Below are 26,995 nucleotides of genomic sequence, written 5' to 3'. Positions count from 1 at the left end.
ATGTATACACACACACACACACAAAACACACAGTGAGCCTATATTGGTTTAAATGTGTTCACGTTTGGAGAAATTGATTTTGAAGCTACATGTGACCGTTGTGCTCACTGAGTGTTACTTACTACTTACTAGTACTACTACTAATACTCAAGTGTTCACTACAGTGCAACAACTCACATGTTTCTTTCTATATTTTTTCACTAGGATTTTTTTCTTTTTTAATTTTAATATTTTTAATATTTTTTAATTTTTGTTTAATTTTTTTTTAAGTTTATGTATATATTGATAAATTATCGTTATATCATTTCTTTCTTTTTTTTTTCCCTTTCGAATTAGCCTTATGAAATGGTGTACAATTGCAGACACTAACTTTTCAACTAAAGAAAAGGCCGATACAACTTTAATGGTATATGAACATCGAAGCTAACTTTTCGATTATATATTTCTTATTTAGTATTTTAGATTACCGGTCGTAGAATGGTATATTTCGTCTCGTATTCTATTTAATTCATTGATATACACACCACTCGTAAATTATCCGCAATATCAAAATTCAAAATATTAATAAAATAAGAAGACAATTTTTTTTATAATTCAGGTTTGTATGCAATATTTTTGGTCTTAGTATAGGCGACAATGTAATAACTTAGTTCACAAAATGGAATAGTGCAAGTGCAGCCATACAAACACGTGACAAGTATGAATCTTAACTCATTACATCATAATTAAGAATCCAAGGTTTTTAACGTAAACTTATGTCTCTTAATTAAGCTTCTAATTACTGCATAATTAACAATTAATTAATGCAACAAAATTAATTTAAGTTAAATGTATTCACAGAATCACAGGTATATATGTATTAATAATTAGTACCTCCTCGGATACCTTTACCAGTGGCACAGTAGAACTAAGAATATTGATATATGTAATTAATAATTGCAAATTGCAAGTATGGAATTTGGTTTTTGGACTATATAAATAAATTTTATGTATACAGAATTGTAAGAAGAGAGGATTCACGAGTTTATTTCACATGTTCGTCTACGGACTATATCACCTTTATCCCATGCATGCATCCTCTCCTCTAATTTTGCAAAAATAAACAATTTATTTATGTTTTTTTTTTGTTTTTATATATTTATATAACGATATTCCTTTTCCAAGAATATAATAGTCTCAATGAGCTATTTGAACCTATCAATTATTAATTATATGAACATTTATCACATACTAATTTCTTAATCTTTATTTAACAAGTATGCAATTTTCTTTATTTTTATTTTTATTTTTTTAATTTGCAAACTATTGTACAAGAGTAGATGTTTATCTCATACATGTGTACATTCCCGTGAAAATGGGACAATTGTATAATCTACGGATCAATTCGTCTTTACAAGCACGAATGTACCATTTATTTTAGTAAGAGTTGATAATTTTGGAGATAATATGCCTAAAAATGTTTACAATTATATTAATTCCTCAATAAATAAAAGATTCTTACAATTACAACTCCTTATAGTTTTGAAAGAATATGGTGAATATAATTATGCAAATAAGAGAGGTTTTTTCTAACTCATAGTGGTGTATGTAATTTATCCTAAATTGTATTATTGCAATATAAATTCTTTAATCTTTAATCCTTTAAGGAATCTCAAATTATATATAGATCATAATATTATTTTTATGAATAATAAAGCACAAAATTAATTACATGTTTTATTTCTGAATAACAGTTGTTGCAATTTGGTACGCAATACTTGGATCTGTCCACATCTGAATTACACAGCCAAGGCCGTGTTTGGCCTGGCTTTTCTCAAATTCATTCCACAATTCCTGTTCCAAAAATCACACACACACACACACACACACACACAAACACACACACTGGAATTCTTCGAAATCCCCGATTTCTCCATCAATGGGATCTATTTTTCAACACACATCTCACCATTTACAGCCATTTCTCTTAAGCTCACCTCTTTAACTCGTTTCATCTTCTTATTGTTCGATTTTACCAAAAAAAAAAAAAAAAAATAAATCTTTTCTCCATCTGATCTTCATTCGATTCCGCAGCATTATTGGGAACATATAACCACACACATATATATACCTTACGTATGTCGATTTCTTACAGAAAAGCCAGAATAAAAACCGCGCCTTTTAGCCGTCGTTTACTGTCGATTGCTGCCACAGGAATCATCCTGTTAGTAGTGTTAATGCTGACAAAGGAAAAACTCAGAATGATGCAAATCAACTACTCATTAGATTTCAAGAATCTGAAGCTCCCCCCTCAGAACAAGCTCTCAATCTTCTTACAAAACCGAAATCTGATGAAACCGATGAACTCAGATTTATACCCAAACCTAGCAGACAATCACATAATCATCGTGTTATACGTTCACAACCGCCCCCAATATCTCCAAATTGCCATCGACAGCCTCTCCAAAGTTTCCGGAATCGAAGAAACTCTGCTGATAATCAGCCACGACGGTTATTTCAAAGAGATGAACAAGATTATAGAGAGCATTAAATTCTGCCAAGTGAAGCAAATATTCGCCCCGTTTTCCCCTCACATTTACCCCACCCGATTCCCCGGTTCTTCGAAGTTCGACTGCAAGAGTAAAGAAGATCCCTCCAAAATGACATGCAGAGGGAATCCGGATCAGTACGGAAGCTTCCGATCGCCAAAGATCGTGTCTTTAAAGCACCATTGGTGGTGGATGATGAATACTGTGTGGGATGGATTAAAAGAGACGAGCGATAATAACTACTCTCGCAACATTTTATTCATAGAAGAGGACCATTTTATCTACCCGAACGCCTATCGAAATCTCCATCTACTTATAGAATTGAAGAACGAAAAATGCCCGCATTGCTATGCGGTGAACTTAGCACCGGCTAACGTTTTATCAAGGGGAGAAGAATGGGATTCTTTAATAGCGGAGAAAATCGGGAATATAGGGTACTCGTTTAATCGCACAGTGTGGAGAAAGATACATAAGAAGGCAAGGGAGTTTTGTTTGTTCGATGAGTACAATTGGGATATTACAATGTGGGCGGCGGTCTATCCTTCGTTCGGTGGGCCTGTCTACACTCTACGGGGCCCCCGCACAAGCGCGGTTCACTTTGGGGAATGCGGTCTGCACCAGGGGCAAGGTGGTAAAACTGCGTGCGTGTATAACGGGGGTTTGGATTTCGAGGTGAAGGAGATTGATAGGGTTGCTAATATTGACTCGGAGTGGGGAGTTTTCGTAAGAGAGCAGGGCAAAGATGAAGGTTATAAAAATGGGTTTAAGGGGTGGGGTGGGTGGGGGGATGTTAGAGACAGACAACTATGTCTCGATTTTTCGAAAATGTATCGGAATTAAGGTAAAGTTTTTGTTAGAGATTAAGTAGTTGGGATCATTCAAGAATCACTTACCAGGATGTTTTGTTGAGTTTACTTTGAACTTGTACTCAAGTTTTTGGGAAGTGATTTCTTTACTTTGTTGAAGCTTTTAATATGTTCTCACACCATCAACAAATTTCCAGCACACACACACACACACACACACACACACACACACACACACTGATTTTACAGTGTAAACTTCAGCTTAATTTGCTAATGAACTAAACTAAAAACAATACAATTAAACCTCTATAAATTAATAGAGTCGGAACTAACAAAATTCTATTAATTTAGCGAAATATTAAATTATCGAACTAATGATTTAATACGTTTTCACCGAGTCGGGATCGAGATAAATTATTATTTATGCCAGGTTACTGATTTATCAAGGCTCTATTGTATGTTTATTTTTGAAAATTGAATTCTTTCAAGTCAACAAGACAACAACAACTTACACTTTCCATAAATTACGGCCAAAAAAGGAAAAAAAAAAAAGCACGAAGAAAGTGTATTTTCAAAGGTACAATCAAATCTAAAATCAAGGTACAAGCACCAGAAGCACATAGAAACACCACCACACCTAACCGATTTCTACCCAAAATTTACAAAATTAAATTGAAAATAAAAAAAAATAAAAATAAAATACCGTTGTACAGGACGATCAGAATCTAGGGTCTGGAGGCGGCGGCGAGGGGAAGGCGGGGGAAGATGCTGAAGACGTAGGAGACGGCGTCGAGGAGGAGAAGCTCCATTGCCTCGACGAAGAGATTGAGGCTGCGGATCGGCGGTATGTACAGAATGAGCGGCGCCGCCGCGAACGCAGCCGTGAACAGCAGCTCCAGCATCGTCTGAACTTTAGCGCGTGGAATTTAATTTTAGTTTTTTGGGGGTTGGGTTCTCTCTGTTAGAAATGGTTGTGGCTGTGTATTTATTTAAGCAGTGTGTCGTGGATAATTGGAACCCGCCAGAAATTTCTAATTTTTGGTAGTTGTGTCCCATAGTTGACTTTTGTAGAATTATTTAGGCATAGAATATTGGAGTTTTAATCTGGCTCGATCCAAATATAATCGGGCCGAACCATGGTTATGCCCGGCTCAATTGCTGGTCATAACCAAACTTGAACGGAGAGAGTGCTATGTCCAAAATATAATAATTGGAACTCACTAGTATATAGAATTATTCAAAATAGATTTACGAGCTAAAACCCCTAAAAGATAAATAAATGAATCTACTCGGATGGAATATATTATTTTTAATTAAATTTTACGAACTGCATTATGAGTTTATTTAAGAGCAAATTACGGCTATCCTTAAGTTAAGGGCATATTACAAAAAAATCCTTTATGTTTAGGTAATTACAATCACCCATCATTCAATAGGTAAACTTGATATTATAACTTTATGAGAATGGACGTGTAAGACAATACTTAGTTGAGGGTAGTTGCAATTAGGGGTGGGAACGAGCCGAGCTCGGCTCTTTTGGCCAGCTCGAGTCCATGTTGCCGAGCTCGAGCTCATCGAGCCAATTTTTTTTTGGCTCGAGCTCGAGCTCGAGCTCATTTAATTTATTTTTATTTTTGATTTTTATTTTTTATTATTAAAATCATTTGATTTTTTTATTAAAAATTATTTATAAGAAAATAATAAAAAAAAAATTATAAAAAATAAAAAATGAACTCTAGTTATATATATTTTTTAATTTTTCTATTATTCTTATAATATATTATATTATTATGAATTGTTTAAGTAATATAGATTTGTTTCTATTTAAATACTATAAATATTTATTATCATAGATTATTTACTATATAGTTAATAATAATAATAAGAATAATATATATATATATATATATATATATATATATATATATATATATATATATATATATATATATATATATATATATATATATATATATATATATATAATAATTAAAAAAAAAAAAGGCAGCTCGCGAGCTGTCGAACAACTAATTTTGGGCTCGAGCTCGTGAGCTCGAACTCAAGGTCGAAAAACCCGAGCTCGAGTTCGAGCCTTTGTTGAGTCGGCTCGTCGAGTTCGCGAGCCGGCTCGGCTTGTTTACCACCCCTAGTTGCAATTACCCAAACAACCGGAGATTTTCGTAATTTCACCTTACAATAGTGAGTTAGCTGTAATTTGCCCTTTATTTAATTTAACATAATTGAGTTGAGCAAGACTCAAAATCTAATAACTTGAGTCATTATATTGTACAAAAAGTTCAGTCACTCAGTTCTCAATGTAAAATAAATTCAAATATAAATTTGTACTGTATATAAATAAAAAATGCAACAAGGACGCATTTTTCTTGTCCAAATTGGCTAGTTGGGCTCTTCATAATGGCACCCATAAACAGTTGTGCATTGTAGTAAAATTCAGACGAGGGAAACACCCGACGGAATATTCATCGGATCAAAATAAATAAGCACACATTTTAGGATCGTTCTTGGAAACTTCTAATTACGTATTTACATAATAAGAAGAAAGAAAAAAAAAACTAACGAGAAGTCAAAAATACGACAAGTTGGCGACAAATTTGCCTTACATCTGGGGAAGGTTCCGTTGAGGAAAGCTTTTGAAGCAACGCTCTTGCTTCTAATAGTCCGGCCGATATACTTTCTACCACGTCTTCTTCACTTGCCATAAGACACATGACCAATTTTGCACCCGCCATTCTCTCCTGTCGACGAATGACAAGCTAACCGTGTGAAAACAAAATAAAATAAAATTAAAAAAACTACGATGAACTTGCATAACCCGAGAAGAAATCGACTAGTAACAAATTAGAATGTAAAGGGCTTTAATCACGCGAAAAATGTGCTGCCACCCTTTCAGTGATTTAGGCCTCGTTTGGATGGAACTTATTTGGTATTTGATTAATCCAATTATATTTCGGGATATCTTGGCTAATTCCATTGTCAACCAACCAACTAAACAAGGCCTTCAATCGATTCGTAAGTTCACATTTCGACATTTATATAATTACAACTTAAGAATACCTTCTGCGATCCGTCTCTAAGTGATTTGAGAGCGACACTGAGAAGATCGTTAGAATGTGAAAATATCGAAGACTTCAAATGGTACGCCACGGAGAAGAGAATCTGGACGCATGCTGCCCTAATATCCGGCTCCACAACCTCCTACAAACGGAACATATGGCTAAAGAACGACGAAAACGAAAGAAGTATAATCAACCTAAGTCCGACAATAATATACGTACCCCAGTAGAACGGATAACACACGGAACAATTTTCTTAACAAAAGACTTCTTCCCAGTGTCTGATATCTTCTGACAAGCGCTTATAAGTACATTAGCCATGCAAAGTCGAAACGAGAGTCGGGCTGTTGCGTCAGTCACCCTATCACTTCCCTCGGATTCGAAAGAACTATCTTTCTCGTCTCCTGTTAATTGATTCATCACATACGCAAGTACAGAATCTCTTGCAATAGCCGTGCCTGCAAATTTTGTAACATAGGGGTATTTACCTTTTTTTTTTATGAGGAAATTTGAAGAAAAAAAAAATCAAACACGAAGCTTATATGCTCTAGATACGAACCTTTTGAGGATTTTGGACTTTGTATTTCAGTGCACAACATTAAAGCTAGACAGTCTATGCACCCATGTTGTGCTTTGGAAACTGTGGACAAATATATTGCAAGCCGATTGCGAGTCGAAATGAGAAAGGGAAATTAAGGAGCATAGTCACGTGCTGCTTACTTTTGCCTAAATAAATAAATAAATAATAATAATTAAAAAGAAAGAAAAAAGTGCTACTTACTTTCGTCACTATCCACGGATGACCATGAAAGAATTTGGTGTATCGTTTTCCTAATTCTGAACGCGTTAGGATGCTTATAAGTAGAGTTGCCTCTAACCTAATCCCGGGAAAAAAGAATAATGAAAGGTTGCCGAAGTTGAATACTTGCAATAACATATTAAAGTGGATGGTGGTGATGACATTACCATTAGAGATGTACAAAAGGAAAACAGACAAACTTTGATCTTAAACACGTCCTTGGCATTAGCAGCGGCTTCCAATTCCGAGGACAAAATTGGAACGAGAATCTGCATTTTTGTAAAAACAGTGAGATCACCATAACTAATAAAAAGCACTAAAAAAAATAAAAAATATCAAGAAAGTGGATCATGAAATAAATACCTCAGGGTGAATTCTCCCACAGAGCTCTGCAGCAAGTTTCCGGACATCTTCAAATTCAGACTTACTCAACGCCCTAAACAAGATAAATTAAATGCAAATATTAAATTATTTTCACAAACACCAACACCTCAAAATTGTTCATTTGTCGGTCAAACCTGCTAATCATTAATGCAGCAATGCAGTCAGAGACCTCGATGTTAATTTGCCTGTTTTCTGAGGCAACAACAATATAAGATGATAATTCTCATACGAATCAATACTAATACAAATTAAATTCAAGGAGTAAAAGGATTATACAAGCAAATCAGATATAAGAAGCATACCCCGTAGAGGTGAATTACTCGGGAGATCACCGTATACAAGAGGAGAATTGAGGTCATCAAAAACTCTCAAAGGAAGCAGTCTGATTATAAGCAATGGGCAAAGGCGATTAAATAGGCAATGTTCATGTTTCATAGCCTCACTCTTCGAATCTGTCCTTCCTTTCCATTTCGAATTGCATTCATCGATTCTGCTCAAGGCCAAGACAAATATAAAAACAAAGATAAATAATGAGATTATGATATCTAGCGATTGTAATAAATTTCCTGGTAATAACCACAATATAATAGTAAAATACTGACACACATTCTGTAAGGGAATACGTTGGCAAAACAATAACCAATGTAAGGAATTCATAAATTGAAACAAATTAAAGGAATAGCACACGAAAAAGTTAAATGAAGAGGGAGATCATAATGCTTGGTTACTCACACTTTCTGTTGTTTCATATACGATACAAGTCGGTTAAAGACTATATCCACAGCCTCAGCCAAGTATTCACTTATATGACTGAGGAACCTGACAATAAGAGCATTTGATGGTTCGGCTAACATCTTGTCTATCAAGGGACCAACCACTACATGCCAATCTTCAACCTGGAAAAAAATTCACGGAGCCCTTATGGTTAAATAATGAGACTTAGAAACCAACTGACACTTCCAAATTTATATATCTCGAATGCGATGAATAAAATTTTATGACGAAGTGAGTATTTGTATTATGTCGACTGCCTTCTCTTTAACTGTAAAGAGCAAAGTCCAAAATTTGATCGGGTGGATACATGTGATCAGAGTGGAGATATGTGCCACACTGTAGTTATGTTTTACTATGGAAAACGTTTATGTATATTACATTACAATCTTACTTACATGTTTTGCCCACTCTGAAAGCAACTTCAAGAGCCTATCAGCATCCAATGTTGATCCTGCAATGCAAAGGTTAAAAGTGAACATTGAACAACATCAAATAGGTAATATATTTGATTTTGGTTAAGCGTCAAAAATGGAACCCCCCCAATAAATAGGCCAAACTGTTGGAAAATGAGTTTCAGATGCTTCAGGCATACCTTCTTTTGTACCAATGACAGCACCGGAATCTGGGTTTTGAGATAGTTTGCTGCAGAAGACAATACTAAGATTGTCAAATTACAAATGCAAACAAAGAGAGATACTTTCTACCTTCACGTATTGTGTAGTCTAGAAAGTAGTTTGACCAAATGTTTGCACAGACTTACAAGTATGACTACCAAACAAATTAAAAAAAAAGACAAAGAAATATTCTATTGGTCACATTACCTGAGGCAATCAAGCAGCAAGCACAGAATTTCAGGGTTGTGTTTATGATTGACTAGCAACGCAACAAGTGCAGTACTCGCTGATATCTGCACGCTTTCTTGTGTTGAATAACTTAGGTCAACAAGAGTAGACAAGACCAACGGTGGATCTGCAGAGTAATTTGAAGTGAAAAACTAGAAGAAGTGGATCAATTGCTATATGCATCAGGTGCAAAGAGGTAATTTCACATTCAAGTGATGTTTTGCTATATGAGTGAAAAGGATATATAAATGGTGTGTGTGTGTGTGTGTGTATTCAGCAACTATAATGCATACATAGTAGTATTGAATAGAAAAACTGCAGACTAAGATACTGCCTTGTGAAAAGGAGACGCTGATATGTGCTGTTTCGACAATGAGTCATTGAACTTAAAAGCATTTTTTCTGATTTTATAGTTAATTCGCCTGACTTATAATGTTTCTCTGAACGATCATTGAACAACTTAGCTAACTAACAAACTAACCAATCATGGGAATCAATTTAGCCGCCTGATCTCTTATAATCTGATCTTCATCTCCAAGACACTCTAACAAGTGATTCGCGACATCTTGCCTGAAAATGCAGAAAAAATATTAAACATTCAAAAAATCCAAAATCAACAACAATGTGAGGAACCATCATAAGTGTAAGAACCATTAAATTAGTTACACACCAAGAGGCTTGCGGAAGTGTGTTAGTCGATCCAGTAGACACATGGATGAGATCAGACAGAACATCAATGGCATTCCTTCTCTGTGCAACATTTTTGGAGCCAATGCGCTTCAGAACTTCATTAAGGCACTCACTATCCGAGCATCTGTCAGGCATAAACGTTAACAATTATGCTAGAGCGTAGTAATGCGCTTTGACTACCAAACAAACCTAAGATGTCGTAGATCGATCATACATTGAGCAATATTCTGCAAGAAGCTTAACAATAGCTTTTGCTGCTGCATCTCGCTCATCCAAAAGATTTAGCAACAGCGGCAGTAAAGCATCCATTTGTCTAACGTCACCCATACTTCTCTTGGATAAAGTATGATTTGTTCCTAAGACAACAGCTTTAAATATGCTCATAGCTCCATTAATCACTTCCTCGTCAGGACATCGTAGCTGCAAAATATAATCACCTTGATGAGGAAACACTTCAAATACATCGTAGTTCTGGAAAACTTTGAGTTAAGACAGGCAATATGCTGCACAACTCAATCAATAAAATTCACATAACTACCTGAGAGATGAGAACTTGAGAAACTTGAGATCCAAATTCTGTTACTGCATTTGCAAATTGCTCATTATCTAGTCGGCCCAACAAAAGCAAAAGGCAGTTCAGAAAAAAATTTATGGTCTCTGACTTGCTGCTTTTGCTCGCATCATGTTCTTCAGCTTGGTCGTCTGCATAAAACTGCAATTGTTCATAAGAATCTAAGAATGGCAGAAGAAATAAAAGCAACAGGCAGAAAGTGGATTATCACAAAATTATAGGTCTTGTTTTTTCTCAAGATTAACAATGTAAATACAACTCCAAATGAAAGAGTGCTACCTGAATACCAGACAAATATTGTTCCAATAATTCTTTATGCTGCTGAGATATTTTGTGGTCTTCTAAGCGCAAGAGCATGCCGTAATGTTTCCAACAAGAAGAGAGAAGCAAGGAACCAGTCTTCAGCATCTGCAATTCTGTCTTTCCCCAACAAAGATAGGAAAATAAGAACTAAATCCCGAGAAGGACAACAACGGAAAAGTATTCACACATGCAATATCAATAAGACCTGCCTCATCTTGAAAGGAAGAATTATGTTGTTTCAGTTCCTTTAGCCACTTAAGTACCCTTTCCAATCCTTTTGCCTGCAAAGATCGGCTTTTCCTGCTCCACTGCATTTTTTAAAGAAAAATACCAATTATTAACAAGTTGTGATTGAAAAGGCTAACCAAAATCTCGAGAGCAAAATAGTTTAAGCCCGCTCCCTCGGGTCCAAGTCTCCCGGCTTGATAATTTCTCTAGATTCTGAGTAGAATTAGACAGAAGGATCCTATATTGATATACTTGCTGAAAATAGTCGATAAAGAAAGTTAAGATCATACAGCTGTAAGTTTCTTCACAAGGGTTATGAGTTCTTCAAGATTATTCCAAAGAAGGAACTTCAATTCCAAGCTGGGAGGTAGTTCAGATGCCTTCCTCAATGTATCCTCGTCTCTATCATTAGTAGCAGTGACTAACGAATTGAGAGGCTGACTTTTAGCAGTAACAAAAGATGATGTTTGCCTTTTAGTTATGTTGTTGGATGGCAGATCTTTTCTGGTCAATGCTACGGTAAGAGATAAAATAAAATCAGCAGCAGCAACTGCAAGCCGAGTTGGCAACTCAAATCCCTCGTGCATGTTGCTACAATTTTCAAATAATCAGACATACAATCAGAAAGCATTAAATGCAAAATAAAATAAAATTTAATAGAAGTGTCAAAGTCTACTCGGAAGAGTAGAGTGTGATGGGAACGTACCTTCCCTTGCATATTATAGATAAAAGATGGGTGACACACGAACAAAATATCTTCAGTATTACAGCATACTTCTCCCTTATTGCTGCATGAATACCAAATATTTACGTGTTAACAACTCCTAATTAGTTCTTGGGTTATTAGATGAGCAAAGATAAGGTAGTCGCCAGTATTAAAGATCTCAATAAAGAATTAACCCACAAAGTGCAAAATGAAAAGAAAAAGGAAAGGAAAGAATAAAATAGTTACCGTTCGAATCTAGAGTTGCATACAGGCATGTAAGGAATAATTCAATCCAATACAAACATAAATCCAAAACCCAATACTACGGTAGGCGCTTAATCCAACTTTCTGTTTTATTAATAATTTACGGGGAGAAAAATGAGTAAAAACCGTAACCACGTTGAAATCACATGGAGGAAGCAGTATCAGAACAAGAAATAGTATATCGAGAACGAGACAAATACAGGGAATATCCAAGTAATAGGTAATTCACCATTAGTCGCGACATTCTTTGCAACATTCTCATATTCAATAAGACTGCGTCCAAGAATACACCACCCAAGAGCCACATAGCGATCATCCCTTCTCGAAATAACAGCTGCCAAATTCGTCACGGTGACTTGGAACAAAACCTCGTCTTGAAACAACCAATTCAGCAGTATCAACACATTGTTTCCCCGTTTCGACTCTCTCGTCGTTAATGTCTGACAATAAAGACAGCGAGCATCAGTAGTTACTAAAAATCACTTCACATTGCAGCAAACTGTAATGTAAATGCCCTAGATTTTGCAGATTACTAATTCGACTGTTTATAATATCGTTCCGTCGAACACTACAACATAAATTGCGTATGCATATTCAACTAATTCAAGTGTCCAATATCGTAATTAACAGAGAAAAGCGTGTACATGTTGAAGAATGGGAACGAGGACTTGATCCAAATGCTCGCCTGTTTCCGCAGCTTCGCCTATGTACTTGTGTAGAAACCATAGTGACTGCTCCATAGAAACTTCAATACAAAAAACCACGAATTAAACTTCAAAAAAATAAAATCAGCAAAATTAAAAAAATTGCGCGAAAATTGAAACCAAGTTCAGATATATATATATATTGCCTATATTATAAAAACCGTACCAGTAAGGGCTGCAATTTTCGGTGGGGAATGGAGGTTAGAAATGGCGTCCTGGAGTTTCTTCGGCTTCGCGCTGAGTAGAGTGGTCATGGCCCGGCCCACCGTCGCTGAAACCATTGGGCCCGATTCCGAGCCCGAAGTATGCCCGATTAAGTGGTGCTCTTCTCCTTCTTCCATATGTGCGTGCTAGAGAGAGAGAAAGCTAGAGAGAGAAAATAATTAGAACAGAGGAATTGCTCTTTTTGGACATTTGGAGTCGTTTAAGTGGACAAATGCATAAGACGGCGTCGTATCGTTTTAAAACAAATAACCTCGACTGACTAAAGTTTAAACCCTTCTCTCCGCCGCCATCCGCCGCCGTGATGCATCGCCGCTCCGCCACCCATTGAGAAAACTTCCAAAAATCGCCATAAATGCTTCTTCGTCAGTGGAAAGAACCCTTGGAAAAGCTAACACTACCATCTCCGAAACAAACCACAGTTATTTCATCAGGATTTCCTCGCAATTCACTCAATCAACAAAGCTTCGAATTAAACTACCGCTGCATATGCAACCACTTGATCGAATTTACTCGCGGGAAGAATCTGCTCAGAGGCCAGTCTTTTCACGCCCACGTCATCAAATCCGGGCTCCAAACAATTCCTCTCATTTGTCATCATTTGATCAACTTCTACTCCAAGGTTCAGCTCCCGTATTTGTCGGAGCAAATTTTCCGCGAAACCCACTTCAAATCTTCCACCACTTGGAGTTCTATCATATCGTGCTTCACTCAGAATGAACTCCCGTTTAATGGGCTTGAGTATTTCAAGTTAATGCTGCGGAATGATGGAATGTTTCCCGATGATTATACTTTTCCGCTGGCGACAAAAGCTTGTGCAATGGTCAATAGTCACTGTTTGGGACAGTCGGTGCATTGTCTAGCCACGAAAATCGGCTATGATGTGAATGTCTACGTGGGGAGCTCCGTCGTGGACATGTATGCCAAATGTGGGAGTTTAGGGGATGCGAGGAAGATGTTTGATGATATGCCCGAAAGAAACGTGGTTTCTTGGAGTGGGATGATATATGGTTACGCGCAAATGGGAGAGGACAGAGAGGCTCTGACCCTTTTCAAGGGTGCGTTATTGCAGGGTTTGGCTGTGAATGATTTCACGTTCTCGAGCGTGATTCGCGTTTGTGGGAATTCGACATTTTTTGAATTAGGGAAGCAAATGCACGCTCTGTGCTTGAAACTGAACTACGACGAAACAAGCTTTGTGGGCAGTGCTTTGATCTCTATGTACTCAAAGAGTGGCATGATCGAGGGCGCTTATCAAGTGTTTGACGAAGTTTCCGACAAGAATCTAGGCATGTGGAACGCCATGTTGATTGCTTGTGCCCAGCACGCGCACACAAAGAGCGTCTTCGAATTGTTCAAGAAAATGAAAAACGCAGGAATGAAGCCAAATTTCATCACATTTTTGTGCATGCTCTATGCGTGCAGTCATGCGGGCTTAGTGAACGAAGGAAAGCATTACTTCAGTACAATGAAAGAATACGGGATAGAGCCAGGAAGTCAACACTACGCATCTATGGTTGACTTGCTTGGTCGAGCTGGAAAATTGGACGAGGCAATGAAATTAATCGAAGAAATGCCAATGCAACCAACAGAGTCCGTTTGGGGAGCTTTACTGACAGGATGCAGAATTCACGGAAATACCGAGCTGGCAGGTTCGGTGGCCGATAGGGTCTTTGAGGTGGGGCCCGTAAGTCCGGGCCTACACGTGATGCTATCCAACGCTTACGCAGCAGCTGGCAGATATCAAGAGGCTGCAAAGGCAAGAAAGATGCTTAAAGATCGTGGGCAGAAAAAGGAAACGGGATTGAGTTGGGTTGAAGAAGGTAATAGGATACACACGTTTGCTGCGGGTGATAGAGGGCATGAAATTTCTGATGAGATTTATAGGAAGCTCGAAGAATTGGGAGAGGATATGGAGAGGGCTGGTTATGTGGCGGACATGAGTTATGTGTTGAAAGAAGTTGGTGATGAAGAGAAGGGGCGGATGATTAGGTACCATAGTGAGAGATTGGCTATTGCTTTTGCGTTGATTAAGTTTCCGAAGGAGAGGTCGATTAGGGTTATGAAGAACTTGCGTGTGTGTGGCGATTGTCATGTTGCGATTAAGTTTATATCAAAGTGCGTCGGGAGGGTTATAATTGTCAGGGATAATAATCGGTTTCATCGGTTTGAGAATGGGGAATGCTCTTGCGGTGATTACTGGTGATTGAAACGTGGGATTTAGTTTAGTCCTCCTCGTGTTGGATTTTGAAGCTGATTATTTGGTGCATGGATATAAACATCAGGTAAAAGCTTTCAGCATGTTTTTAGAACTAAAGTTGCTTGAACTAGAACACGATTATGCGCTCCAACCATTGGATTTGAAGTTAAAATCTTCAAATATTTAATGACATCCATTGAGTTGTTATGGGTGTAATGTGAATCAAATGGATTTTAAATTCTTGAGCTCATATTTTAAGCTATTTTTTTTTTCCATTCATTGAGTTATTTGAATTTTCTTCCCTAAATTATCCAAAGAAGAAGAAAAAGAAATAGTTATCACAAAACAGAAGCTACATGGTACACAATTGATCGTTTGTCAAAAAAGAAATGAAATACATAATATTACCAAAATCTCTTATAATTTAAAATAAATATGTAATCGACAGTTCCAGAATAAACTACATAAGATAATTTTGGTAAAATGTCATTTTATGAATTAAAAATTCTTGAGGGCCACAGTGTTGTATAGTATATTTCTTGGCTGCTTTTCTTTGATAAATGACATGTTGAGTGTTGTTACCTACTTGGTTGCTATATCATTCTGGGTTGTTAACTACTGAGGAAGGCTTATATGGTGGCTTGCTATTTCATTATGGGCTTTTAACAACTGAGGAAGGCTTATATGGTGGTGGTCACTACGGCCAAAATGGTTGGTTTCATCTTTATACTCAAATTTCTCAACTCTTTTTTCTTCTTGTGTGCTCTTTACTTTTTTCGATCACATTTTTCGTTTTCTTGACTGGTATGTATCCTTGATTCTTGGAATTCATGTTCAAGACAAATTCTTTTTCTCAATATTATTTCTGGGTTCCTTTTTTTTCATTTTTTTTTAATTCTCCAAGATTTTTTTTAGGGTGGCAAACCAAACAGCGAAATTTCGGGATTCACTGTTGCATGGGAAAGAACTTCCTTCACCGATGATCATGGATGCTGTTTCGCCTATGTGGAAGAACATGGGCAAGAGTCCTTTGTGGGGTTTGTTCAAGAGCCCAAGGTTTATTTTTTATTTTTTATTATTTTTATAGGGAAAAGTTTTAGTTTTGCTATTCATCCGTGTTCGTCTCTGAAGTACATTAAGTATTTCTTCATATAGGGAAATTTTCAAGAAAGACGAATTAGGTATTGAGATAGCTCAAATCGCATTACCCGCAGCTCTGGCTCTAACCGCGGACCCCATCGCTTCTCTCGTTGATACCGCATTTATCGGCCATATTGGTATGGTATCCCTTTTCATAATATTTCTGTTATTAAAATTTATTACCACCAAAAAAAATTGAAAATTTATGTTTTTTCTTGTATACCTATCTAGGTCCCGTGGAGCTTGCAGCTGTGGGAGTTGCTATTGCTATTTTCAATCAAGCATCAAAAGTCGCAATATTTCCTCTGGTCAGCATAACAACTTCTTTTGTCGCCGAAGAAGATGCTAAAACAAATTCAAAGGGTGAAGAATATCAAAATATTGAAATGGTGGATAAACAATCTGCAGTAGATAATGAAAAAGAAGAGATGATTCCAAAATCGGGTATTCATCACACGAGCCCTTTCTTGACCTCGAAAGGTTGATTAGTTTATAAAGATTCGTTCTAAGACATCCTTTTTGCTAATTTTTGTTTGTGACTAATAGTTCCTATGTTTATATGGATCATATAGAAATGAATAGTGGTGGAGTCAACAAAAGACATATATCATCAGCTTCATCGGCATTGATTATCGGTGGGGCCCTCGGGCTAATCCAAGCTTTAATCCTCATTTGTACTGCGAAGCCACTATTAAGTTTCATGGGTGTGCAATCAGTAAGTTTGTTTTCGGGTTCCGTTTATCCTTTTCTTTATTTAAAGGAAATAAATCAGATCCCGATTTTCATGTAGGATTCTCCTATGCTAAAACCAGCACTGAGGTACTTAACATTGAGGTCACTCGGTGCTCCAGCTGTCCTCCTCTCATTGGCCATGCAAGGTGTCTTCCGAGGTTTAAAGGACACAAAAACTCCTCTGTATGCAACCCGTAAGAAGGCCTCTTTTTTTTACTTCACTACATTCTAGTTTTTTATTTCCAATTTTGTCGAGGTCATTCTTCGTATATCTATTTGACTTTAATGTAAACACTAAACAGTGGTTGGAGACGTGGCGAATATAATATTGGATCCAATATTCATCTTCGTATTCGGTTTCGGTGTAAGCGGTGCAGCGATTGCACATGTCATCTCTCAGTAAGCTCGCTGTTGATTTTTCACAATTCCCGTTATTTATTGAGAAAAAAAAAACATATTTTACGCATTTCTATTTGCTTTATTTATTTGGACATATTGCATTTAAGGTACTTGATTACGTTGATACTCCTGGTGAGATTAATGAAAGAAGTCAATCTCTTACCTCCAACTGTAAAAGAACTGCAACTTTCTCGGTTTCTCAAGAACGGTAATAATACTAGTCTTATTTTGTCGTTTTCCGCATAATAAACGGATAGAGATAATATACTAACATAGCATGATAGCATGATGTTAACTTACTCAAATGAACAATCAATAATAACTTATCTTTTTCACACAATTTATTGATAAAATAATTCGACAGGTTCTCTGCTATTATTCAGAGTTATAGCTGCAACTTTCTGTGTGACATTGGCAGCTTCATTAGCTTCGAAACAGGGATCAACTTCCATGGCTGCTTTTCAAATTTGCTTGCAGGTTTGGTTGGCTACCTCTTTACTTGCCGATGGATTAGCTGTGGCTGGTCAAGTAAGCGTCCTTTTTTCATTATTAAACAACGTAATTTTGTCTTCAATTCAGTATAATTCTTGTGTTTTTTTTTTTAAATAAAAAAAATAAAAATTGTGCAGGCTATTCTGGCAAATGCATTTGCAAGGAATGATTATGAAAAGGTCACGGCTACTGCTTCTCGTGTATTACAGGTATGTATAATGTATATTATTATTCTGAGCTGATTGTACACGAGCATTTCAAATCCTGAATTTTAATTTTATTGTTATTTTTTTCTAATAATCATATCGCGTGTATGTAAATTGTCCATTGATCAATAACCAGTTGGGCTTAATTCTTGGACTGATACTATCCATCGTTGTCGCAATTATATTACAATTCTCGTCAACACTATTTACAAAGGATGTAAATGTTCTTCGCCTTCTACAACTAGGCATTCCGGTAAATCCATCTCTCGACAAAAAAAAAATATTGAAGTTCATTCGTTATGGTAATAAGTAATTGCGACTAATGCTGATTCATTTTTATTCATTTTTATTTTGTATTAGTTTGTGGCAGTGACTCAACCGATTAATTCATTGGCTTTTGTTTTCGATGGATTGAACTACGGAGCGTCTGATTTCGCTTACTCAGCTTACTCCATGGCAAGTCAACTATTATTGGAATATTCTACTATACGATTTTAAGCTTATAAGTTATCTGATTTTCTCTCTCTCTCTCCATGTTTTATTACAGGTTTCAATCGCGGTATTGAGTATAGTATGCTTGTTCGTGCTATCTTCGAGCAATGGTTTTGTTGGTATATGGTTTGCATTATCGATCTTTATGAGTTTACGAGCAGTGGCTGGATTTTTGAGGTAACTGCAAACATAGGGAATGGTTCACATTTTTTATTCGATGATTTTACGGAATCTTTGACATTTTTTGTTCGATGATATGAAGGAATCTTTAACGTTTGCTGCTTTACGTATGTATGTGTCTCAGGATAGGGACAAGGACAGGACCGTGGATATTTCTTCGTGGGGGATTAACGCCCGTCGGTTAACAGGCTACGAAAAAATACTAAGGGAAGAAAAAGAAAAACGGTGGCACAACCCGTTAACCCCGTAAGTTCTTTAGTCCACCCGTGTATGAAATCCTGACTCGGCTATCGACATCATCCGTGTACTCTAGAACCCAAACTTTTTAGACATGGGGGAATCCATTGATGCTTGAGGTTTCCCATGCCTTGTAAAAATATACACCAAAAATAGCACTAAACATCACATGAAATGAATAAAGTGTATTCAAGAAAGTAACATATATTTCAAGCAATAGTAAATGGAATTCAGCATAAATAAAGAAATTCCCACAAAAATAAAAGAAGTGGATAAATGAAAATGAACCATATATATATATATATATATATATATATTCATGTTACATCAATGTGAGTGTGATCAGATAAGGGTTCTCTTCGTCTTCTCTTTTCCTTATTACATCAACAAAGAAAGGAGTATTTATGAAGACACTAAAATTTGTTTTTACTATAAAAATATATAAACAATAATATTTATTAAAGTATATCTAGTTTAAAGAATGAATAGAAATCCCCCCCAAAGATAATAATAATAATAATTAATTTTTGTTTTCTTGAAAAATACGTTTTATTTACTGAGCTATGAGCTGATCAAGCTGCATTTGCTCAAGCCACGCACCTAAAACCGATTGGTCGATTTGTTCGATCTCGTCATTCGAATTTTCACCTTCATTTCCGGCAAAACCGTGTCCTGAAATTTCCTTCTTTACATCCTGTGAAGATTCTCTGACAAGAGAATGCACCCACGACAAGTCGGGCTCCTCCCCATTGTTGAGAGCCTCAAAAGACGGACATCTCTCGAGCTTACCCGATTCATCGGGGGCCACGGCCCCCTCCGGTGGGCCCCACTTCGACCGAGCCAGCATTGGCGAGATTGAGTCCACATGATGATGACGAGGCGACATTCTTCCGGAAGAAAACGTTGCATTTATCGGAGATAGCATCCCCTGTTGTTGATGCTGAATGTGCCTGGGCGAGTAAACATCCGAAGAAAACATGTCCTCGAGATTCGAATGGGTCATTAGGGTTACGGGACGAAGGGAGCGATTCGGTAAATTCGCGTTCATATCAGTATCCGCAAATATCCTAGCATTGAGAGACGAGCGTAGCCTACTACTCGAGAGGAGGTTGCTGCTTCCCGGCAAATGCAGTGCTGGCACGTTCTGATTGGACGGAGACATCGGTGGGGTGAACGGAGACGGAGAGGCTGCGATCGAGCGTGGCGAGGCAACACCGGAACAGGTGGAGACGTACAACGGCCTTAGCTCCTCTTGCTTGTGTGCGAAGAAACAAACTCGTCTACTACAACTCGTGCCGTCTTTGCACAAACGAGTTCTATACTGAGCAGGGTGCAGCCAACACTCGAAAACTCCATGCGCGTACTCGCACATGTCGCCTCTCCGACAAGCTCCCTTTCGAAAATCCGGACACGCCACACAGCTGTAGTGAAACTTCCGTGGGTCCCGCCTCCGCGCGTTTTCGCCAGGGTGGACGAACGGGCACTCGGTCCAGTCGTGGGAGTACGCCCTCGAGCAAGGACGGATCTTGAACGAGAACATCCTAAACTCGTCCGTCGAGTATATTCCGTTCTTGATATCGGGCATCGATACCGCGTCAACGGAATATTCCTTCTCGGATAACGGAATATACTCCTCCGTCGTCGCGAGCATCGACCGAAGGGAAGAATAATGAACCTGCGGGCCCCACGGTTTCGGAGGGATGAAGATAACGTCGATCGGCTTACGACCGTTCACGTCCGTTAGATTGGGGTCGGCGCCCGCGGACAATAATGCCCTCACGATTTCAACGGTGCGGATCGATCCGCCGGCGGCGGCGCAGTGGAGCGCGGTGGACTTGTCCGCACCGGAGCTTTTATTGACGTCGATTCCGGGGCGGGAGAGAATGAGGTTTACTACATCGAGGCTGCCGTAAGTGGAGGCGACCATTAAAGGGGTTAAGTGGTGAAGGGCCATTCGGGCCGGCCCGTTTTGGCGGCCGTACCATAATCCGACGTCGTTTACGATCAACGGCCGACGATCGATGTAGGTTCTGAAGGCTTCTAGATCGTCGTTGGCTGCTAGTTCGAGCAAGCTCTGGAATGCATCTTCGTTTTCGACTTTAGGAAGATTATTATCATCGCTCATGATTATGGATTCAAATTACTGAAAACAACGAAATCCAAAGGCATAAAACCAGAAATTGTATATACATACATGATACATATATATATTATATATATATGATATATATATATATATATATAACCTTCTATAGAGACGAGGAAGTGAGTTAGAGAGTTAGAGAGAGAATCTAAAAGTTGTGACAGAGAAGAGAGCTTCTTCTTCTCCTCTGTTTTTTTCACTCTTTTTTCTTCGCCATTTCCTATGTTTTTTATGTTTTTGTTTACTCTCTCTCTCTCTCTCTCTCTCTCTCTCTCTCTCTCTCTCTCTCTCTCTCTCTCTCTCTCTCTCTCTCTATATGTAAAAAAAAAATAAAAATAATAATAATAATAATAAATCCAGAAGAATTGCAAGAACATTATTTGTGCTTTTTTTATTTTATTTTTTGAAGAAAAGAACATTATTTGTGCTACTTTGATAAAATAAAAATAAAAATAATAATACACTCTTATGAAATTATTTTTCATTTAGGGCTAGTGCACATATTAAGAAATTAGTAAATACTACATATATGAATTATCTAAATAAAGTGCTTAAATTGTCTTTCTAATTAATTGTTTCACTATTAATTTTAGGATAAATAGCGAAATGTGGAGTTCGAATGAGATAAAACAAGTACAAACTTGGTAATATTCCCTATATAATCTAGAAGATTCCACTAAATTTGACATCATAAGAATAAACGTCTAAAAAAATTTATAATTAATGGGGTGATATAATTACCTAAATAATAGGGTTTTTAGTAATTTGACCTTATTTCGGGTGACTGTAATTTAACCTATTTTTAATTTATTTGAGTACACTAATATACTTAATTGAACTGTCCAAGGAGCCTATTGGTTATTTTGTTTTCATTGGGTCGGTAGCTAAGAGTCCAAAACAAGAAATTCATTTATAAAATAACTAATATAATAACTCAAATTCATAAATTAAAGATTTAATCCTCTTATAATTAGGGTTGGGATTGGGTTGGTTTTTATCCACCAACCGACTCATTACCGACCATATTTTTAGGCGGATAATCAATTTTTAACTGACCCATTGGATCGGATCGAAAATTTCAACCAACCCATCTATAATGGGTCAGTTGGTGGTTTCTAATATTATCAAAAGTTGGTTGACCGATAATTACCGGTTATCCAACTATACTATTAAAATTTTATTAAAAATATAAAATAAAGGCCGTGTTTTCTTAAGTGGTTATTGAAATTATCAAAATAATTATTATTTTAAATTTTAAAACAATCAACAAAGGAAAAACATTTGACATAAATCTTCAACCAGTTTCTTTATGCTAAAGTTTGAACAAAAAGCACACAAAACTCCATTAAATCACTTGTGCATTTTTGAAATTACTTTGAATTTCCTAATTATATTTTTTCGTTAAATTGTTATTAATTATTTTGAACTGATAAATAATGATCGCACCATGGCACGCAAAATGTGGATATTTTTACTTCAAATTTTGATTTTTTTTAAATGAACTAGGTGGCGGGTATAAACCATCAACCGACCCATTCCGGAACCAAATATTCGGTTGCCAACCATCAACCGATCCACAAAGGTTGGGTCGGCAACGGTTTTCAAATTTGAGCAAAAATGGTTTAACGGATGGGTCGGTTTTTTGGCTGGTAATCGACCGACCCAACCCAGTCCCAGCCCTATTTATAATCATTAAATTTAACTTGAGTTATACTATAATTAAGACTTCATCATTAACTATTTAACTTAATGACAAAATAGTTCCTACTTAATCTACCCAAATAAGTGTAATTACAACACGTATATTACAAAATACTCCCTCTGTTCCACAATAACTGTCTCTTTTTAAAAATATTTTTATTCCATATTATCTGTCACTTTAGATTTACAATACTGCATTAAATGCATTTTTCCTGTTTTAACCTTATTAATGAAACTCTATTCATTAATTTTCTCTGATAAATCATTTAATAATAAAGGTTGTTTTAGTCATTTTTATATGATTTTTCTAAAATCAAGATATATTTATTGAGTTTCTTAATCTTTGTGAAAAGTGAAAAGTGACAATTATTTAGGAACGGAGGGAGTATATTACAAAATAGTACAAAAAATGTTATTATTATTAAATCCATACATAAAAACCATATTTATTGTGGTACCTAATACTGACTTTTATTAGTATTAATAATTCATAAACAAATATAATCATTTATATCATTGTCAAAAAAGCGAAAAAGAAAAAAGAAAAGAATGGCACTGAATATTATTTTATTTTATTTTTAACTACCCATGCAATTTGTTTATTTATTTATTTTACTTTTTACTTGGTCTTTGGTAAATATGCTGCGTATCACCTGATCCCCGCCCACAACATTCCAATTACTGTTAGTGGAATTTTAACCGAATTCATGTTACATTAAATAAACCTTAATGTAAATATTTAGAGAATAATTAATTTTTTAATTTTGTTTTCCCATAAAAAGAATATGTAAAAATTATTAATGCAGACTCAAATTATTATGCTTACAAAAAGAAATAAAAAGCCGACCGGTCGAATAGGCATCCAGTAGAGTGGGAAATTAAATTGAAATGAAATATGAGTTTGGGTTCCGCGAATCAGGCTCGCGGACTTCAAGTATAAGTTAATTATAGTTAAACGTTCAACTCAAATCCAAAGAACGAAAAAAGAAAAAAAAATAAGGGTAAATTCCACCCACACCCCTGAGGTATGCTTAAATAACTGTAAGGTCCCTATGGTATCGATAATTACACTCACCCCCTGAAAGGTAGTTAAAAACTCTAACGAGATAATGCATTGGATACATTATTCCGATAGGGTTCTAATGGACTATTACTTTTAGCTAGTTATGGAGATAACATAGAGTTATGGGGAGTTATGGTGTGACATGGCTCCCCCAATATTTTTTAAATCACACATAACTCTTTGTTGTCTTCACCACTTCCTGAAACCAATAGTCCATTAGAACCCTATCGGAATAATGTATCCAATGCATTATCCTGTTAGAGTTTTTAACTACCTTTCAGGGGGTGAGTGTAATTATCGATACCACATGGACCTTACAATTATTTATGCATACCTCAGGGGTGTGGGTGTAATTTACCCAAAAAATAATAATAATAATAATATATATGTAGGTAGTAGTATTGCATTAGGCCAATTGAATTACGGCAAATTGGAATAAAATATTTATTAATTAGCAATCCTAAAAATATTAGTATCTATTAAAAGAAAATTGTTGAGATAATATTCGAAAAAGATTGGATAAGTAAGAACTCATTTAAAGCTGGCTTTATATTTCTTAAGGGAAAATTATAAGTATATTCGATTCGATTGATCAATATTTTCTAAATTAAACTCATACTATTGTACGAGAGCAAAATTTATCACGCAGTTACTGTGTTAGAATTTATTTTTTTACGATTACGTATAACTTTTATTGAGAAAATATCAAAATTTACCTCAAAAGAATAATAATTTATATAGATTTTTTTTTTGTGTGTGTTGTACAATAGCATTAGACAATCAAATGAAGGTTAGTTATGGCATAACATCTCTTATTTTCTCTCTTCTCAAATAATTAACACATTAATAATTAAAATTGAAATGTGATGGTGATATGGGTAGTTAGTTACTTTGTCAAAAATAGGAAGTTTGAATTAAGAAATGCTTAGTCTTTTTTCTCTAGTTAGTAGTTACCTACTCTATTTTACTTTTATACGAATTGTTTTTTCTCGAAGAAAAGATAAACCGATAGCTTCGTAGATGTTATAATTCGTAAAATGCATCGAATAATTTTCATCTTGAATTCATACATAATCACAAACATATACATATGAACGTATGTAAACTGTAAAATATGCATGGATGAATCTATAAATATGTACAATATAATAGAAGGGCAAATTACGGCTATTCCGGAGTTATGGTCAAATTACGAAAACCCCCTACATGTTTGGGTAATTACAGTCACCCTCTAAACTATGCGTTATCTTACGAAGCACCCATCTAGATGTAAATTTAAGGATGTTAATTTGGTAAAATCAAACCGAAATTTCGGTACGCCAACATTTGATACCGTTTACCGAACTGAATACGATTTGGTTTGGTAAATAACCGAATTACATAAATTTTATGTAAAAACATTTAAAAGGAGGGGTGACTGTAATTACCCAAACAAGAGGGATTGTTTCGTAATATGCCCTATAATATAAATATAAATATGGATATCTACATTATTACGTGTAAGTCAATGGTTCAAAATTATCAGATTTATTTAATCGAGTGCAGCATCTACAAAAGCCTCGTACCACTCAACCTACTACTAGTAAATGATAATAATTTTAAATGTCAAAATTTAGATAAACCATATTAAAAAAAAGGCAATAAATATGTGGTTAGATTGCAGTTTCCAGAAATATAGAACAAGATTTAATGGCACTAACAATCTTTATCTAAATAAACTATCCTTTTATTGGAAAAAAGCGTTACTTCCACTTTGGTGCCAAACAATTTGGACCATACTTAAACCAAATTTAGGCTACTGCTAATCTATTTAGGCCGTAGAATTAGCATCTGGGAATGTGCAATAGGGCCCAACACACACTTGCAATTTTCTTCATCCACGAAATTTATTTATATATTTGATATTTGATAATCAATCTTTTGTAGATAATGCACTCGGTGAAATACACTGGCTGATCATACACTATTAATCTACACATAATAACACAAGTGGCGGTACCACTAAGGGGCAGGGGGCAGTTGACCCCCCAAGAATTTTTTTTTTATAGCTATTTTGACCTAATATTTTTTGAATATTACTTTTGCCCCCCCAAAGATTTGTAAATATGTTTCTTAACCCTTAATTTTTTGTTTATTCTCCATAATTTCATATAAATTGTAGATATATATCATATTATAGATATGTGTTGTAATTTTTTTCGCTGTATAAACCTATTTTTTTAATGTCTTGTGAACCTAAATTTTTTTTCGAGGCGCTGCCCTGAACCCCGAAATTTTAGTTAGTCCCCCTATTTTGTAATTCTGATTCCACCCCTGAATAACACACATACAGATATGTACATGTATTTAGTGAGTAATTATTTGTATAGATCTCTGATACATAATTAACCGATGTTTTTCATGATTTATGTGGAGTTGTTTAATGTAATTATGGGACACGTGGCATGAATTGCTTGTTTTGGAAGCTCTTATCAACAATGGGAATTATGGATTTCAATATTTTTTTTGATATTGTTGATTGCATGGGCCAGCTGAAAATGAAAACATTGATCACTATAATCACAATTATTAATTTTCATATATTTTTATATATTTTTGTAATTTTAGATTTTTTTTTATTAGATGGTGTTCATTATCAATTAGTAGATACTAACACTGATCCAGCCCAAAGAAAGCCCATAAGAGAAGTGAAGCCCTTATAAAGCGGTCGTTCGCATGATTCCACAAAACGAGACCTCCGCGAATAATTCCCGCGGGTAAGACAAACAATTAATAACCTCCGAAGCAATCGAGTGATCGATCCACTACAAAATTAGCAAGACAGAAGGCCTTTGAGATGCTACATCTGATGAAATACATCGGGTAATTATTAATTAATTGTTGATGTGGTAAAATAACTTCCCACTAAACACACATACACACATACACAGGAGTGTGTGTGTGATTGTTTGCTGATCAATGGTTAATAATCACCCAATGTATTTTACCGGGTGTAGCATCAAACAAATCCTAAATCTGATATATTAACCCTCGAGACATGCATCCACACCCTAAATTTATGGAATCATTATTTTAACTCAAATTAAAAAAAAAATTAAAAAAAAAACCAATAACA

The 26,995-nt window shown here is 35.9% G+C and overlaps 5 protein-coding genes across 7 annotated transcripts; 3 read left to right on the top strand and 2 right to left on the bottom strand.

Annotated features, from left to right (window-relative positions):
* The first annotated feature begins 2,003 nt into the window (after positions 1–2,003).
* LOC105949436 (alpha-1,6-mannosyl-glycoprotein 2-beta-N-acetylglucosaminyltransferase) lies at positions 2,004–3,880 on the top strand. Its single transcript, XM_012972747.2, has one exon. The coding sequence runs from the start codon at positions 2,118–2,120 to the stop codon at positions 3,366–3,368; it is 1,251 nt and encodes a 416-aa protein (XP_012828201.2). The 5' UTR covers positions 2,004–2,117; the 3' UTR covers positions 3,369–3,880.
* A 1,763-nt stretch (positions 3,881–5,643) lies between these two features.
* Positions 5,644–13,724, bottom strand: LOC105949328 (ARM repeat superfamily protein). 2 transcript variants are annotated; one of them, XM_012972617.2, is made up of 24 exons: positions 12,840–13,724; positions 12,614–12,714; positions 12,199–12,409; positions 11,706–11,787; positions 11,290–11,590; positions 10,977–11,079; positions 10,748–10,884; positions 10,436–10,609; positions 10,112–10,317; positions 9,878–10,021; positions 9,689–9,777; positions 9,187–9,334; positions 8,958–9,007; positions 8,761–8,816; positions 8,324–8,487; positions 7,894–8,081; positions 7,726–7,783; positions 7,571–7,643; positions 7,375–7,476; positions 7,190–7,286; positions 6,968–7,048; positions 6,631–6,866; positions 6,410–6,550; positions 5,644–6,090 (listed from the first exon to the last, which is right to left on the bottom strand). In XM_012972617.2, exons 1-24 carry the CDS (start codon positions 13,012–13,014, stop codon positions 5,908–5,910), a joined length of 3,300 nt encoding a protein of 1,099 aa, XP_012828071.2. In that variant the 5' UTR covers positions 13,015–13,724; the 3' UTR covers positions 5,644–5,907. The 2 variants fall into 2 exon arrangements, with proteins under 2 accessions (XP_012828071.2, XP_088680594.1); XM_088824468.1 differs by having other exon boundaries at positions 6,410–6,547; positions 12,840–13,014.
* MEF1 (mitochondrial RNAediting factor 1) lies at positions 13,251–15,370 on the top strand. The gene has a single exon (XM_012972619.2). It carries the CDS (start codon positions 13,251–13,253, stop codon positions 15,099–15,101), a length of 1,851 nt encoding a protein of 616 aa, XP_012828073.2. The 3' UTR covers positions 15,102–15,370.
* Positions 15,371–16,017: 647 nt separating this feature from the next.
* On the top strand, positions 16,018–19,221 carry LOC105949331 (protein DETOXIFICATION 42). 2 transcript variants are annotated; one of them, XM_012972622.2, is made up of 13 exons: positions 16,018–16,151; positions 16,251–16,372; positions 16,467–16,679; positions 16,808–16,950; positions 17,026–17,161; positions 17,270–17,366; positions 17,474–17,574; positions 17,731–17,894; positions 17,996–18,067; positions 18,201–18,317; positions 18,425–18,520; positions 18,612–18,733; positions 18,861–19,221. In XM_012972622.2, exons 1-13 carry the CDS (start codon positions 16,075–16,077, stop codon positions 18,919–18,921), a joined length of 1,521 nt encoding a protein of 506 aa, XP_012828076.1. In that variant the 5' UTR covers positions 16,018–16,074; the 3' UTR covers positions 18,922–19,221. The 2 variants fall into 2 exon arrangements, with proteins under 2 accessions (XP_012828076.1, XP_012828077.1); XM_012972623.2 differs by having other exon boundaries at positions 16,467–16,715.
* A 91-nt stretch (positions 19,222–19,312) lies between these two features.
* LOC105949330 (zinc finger CCCH domain-containing protein 30) lies at positions 19,313–21,389 on the bottom strand. The gene has a single exon (XM_012972620.2). The coding sequence runs from the start codon at positions 21,096–21,098 to the stop codon at positions 19,527–19,529; it is 1,572 nt and encodes a 523-aa protein (XP_012828074.2). The 5' UTR covers positions 21,099–21,389; the 3' UTR covers positions 19,313–19,526.
* Between the last annotated feature and the right edge of the window lie 5,606 nt (positions 21,390–26,995).

This window comes from Erythranthe guttata, chromosome 10 (genome assembly GCF_056151865.1).
Source record: "Erythranthe guttata isolate IM_541 chromosome 10, IM_541, whole genome shotgun sequence".
Taxonomy (NCBI): Eukaryota; Viridiplantae; Streptophyta; class Magnoliopsida; order Lamiales; family Phrymaceae; genus Erythranthe; species Erythranthe guttata.
The sequence above is the reverse complement of the archived record's forward strand: the minus strand, read 5'-3'. Positions and strand labels throughout refer to the sequence as shown.

What these genes read in the sequence shown, in the direction of transcription:
- LOC105949331 (XM_012972623.2), top strand. Translation starts at nt 16,075, where the DNA reads ATGATCATGGATGCTGTTTCGCCTATGTGGAAGAACATGGGCAAGAGT. An exon ending in CCCTTTCTTGACCTCGAAAG is followed by an intron (nt 16,716 to 16,807) that starts GTTGATTAGTTT and finishes TGGATCATATAG; the next exon opens with AAATGAATAGTGGTGGAGTC. An exon ending in TTCTACAACTAGGCATTCCG is followed by an intron (nt 18,318 to 18,424) that starts GTAAATCCATCT and finishes ATTTTGTATTAG; the next exon opens with TTTGTGGCAGTGACTCAACC.
- LOC105949330 (XM_012972620.2), bottom strand. Translation starts at nt 21,098, where the DNA reads ATGAGCGATGATAATAATCTTCCTAAAGTCGAAAACGAAGATGCATTC.
- MEF1 (XM_012972619.2), top strand. Translation starts at nt 13,251, where the DNA reads ATGCTTCTTCGTCAGTGGAAAGAACCCTTGGAAAAGCTAACACTACCA.
- LOC105949328 (XM_012972617.2), bottom strand. Translation starts at nt 13,014, where the DNA reads ATGGAAGAAGGAGAAGAGCACCACTTAATCGGGCATACTTCGGGCTCG. An exon ending in TTCCTTTCAAGATGAGGCAG is followed by an intron (nt 10,885 to 10,976) that starts GTCTTATTGATA and finishes GGGGAAAGACAG; the next exon opens with AATTGCAGATGCTGAAGACT. An exon ending in ACACTTCCGCAAGCCTCTTG is followed by an intron (nt 9,778 to 9,877) that starts GTGTGTAACTAA and finishes CTGCATTTTCAG; the next exon opens with GCAAGATGTCGCGAATCACT.
- LOC105949436 (XM_012972747.2), top strand. Translation starts at nt 2,118, where the DNA reads ATGTCGATTTCTTACAGAAAAGCCAGAATAAAAACCGCGCCTTTTAGC.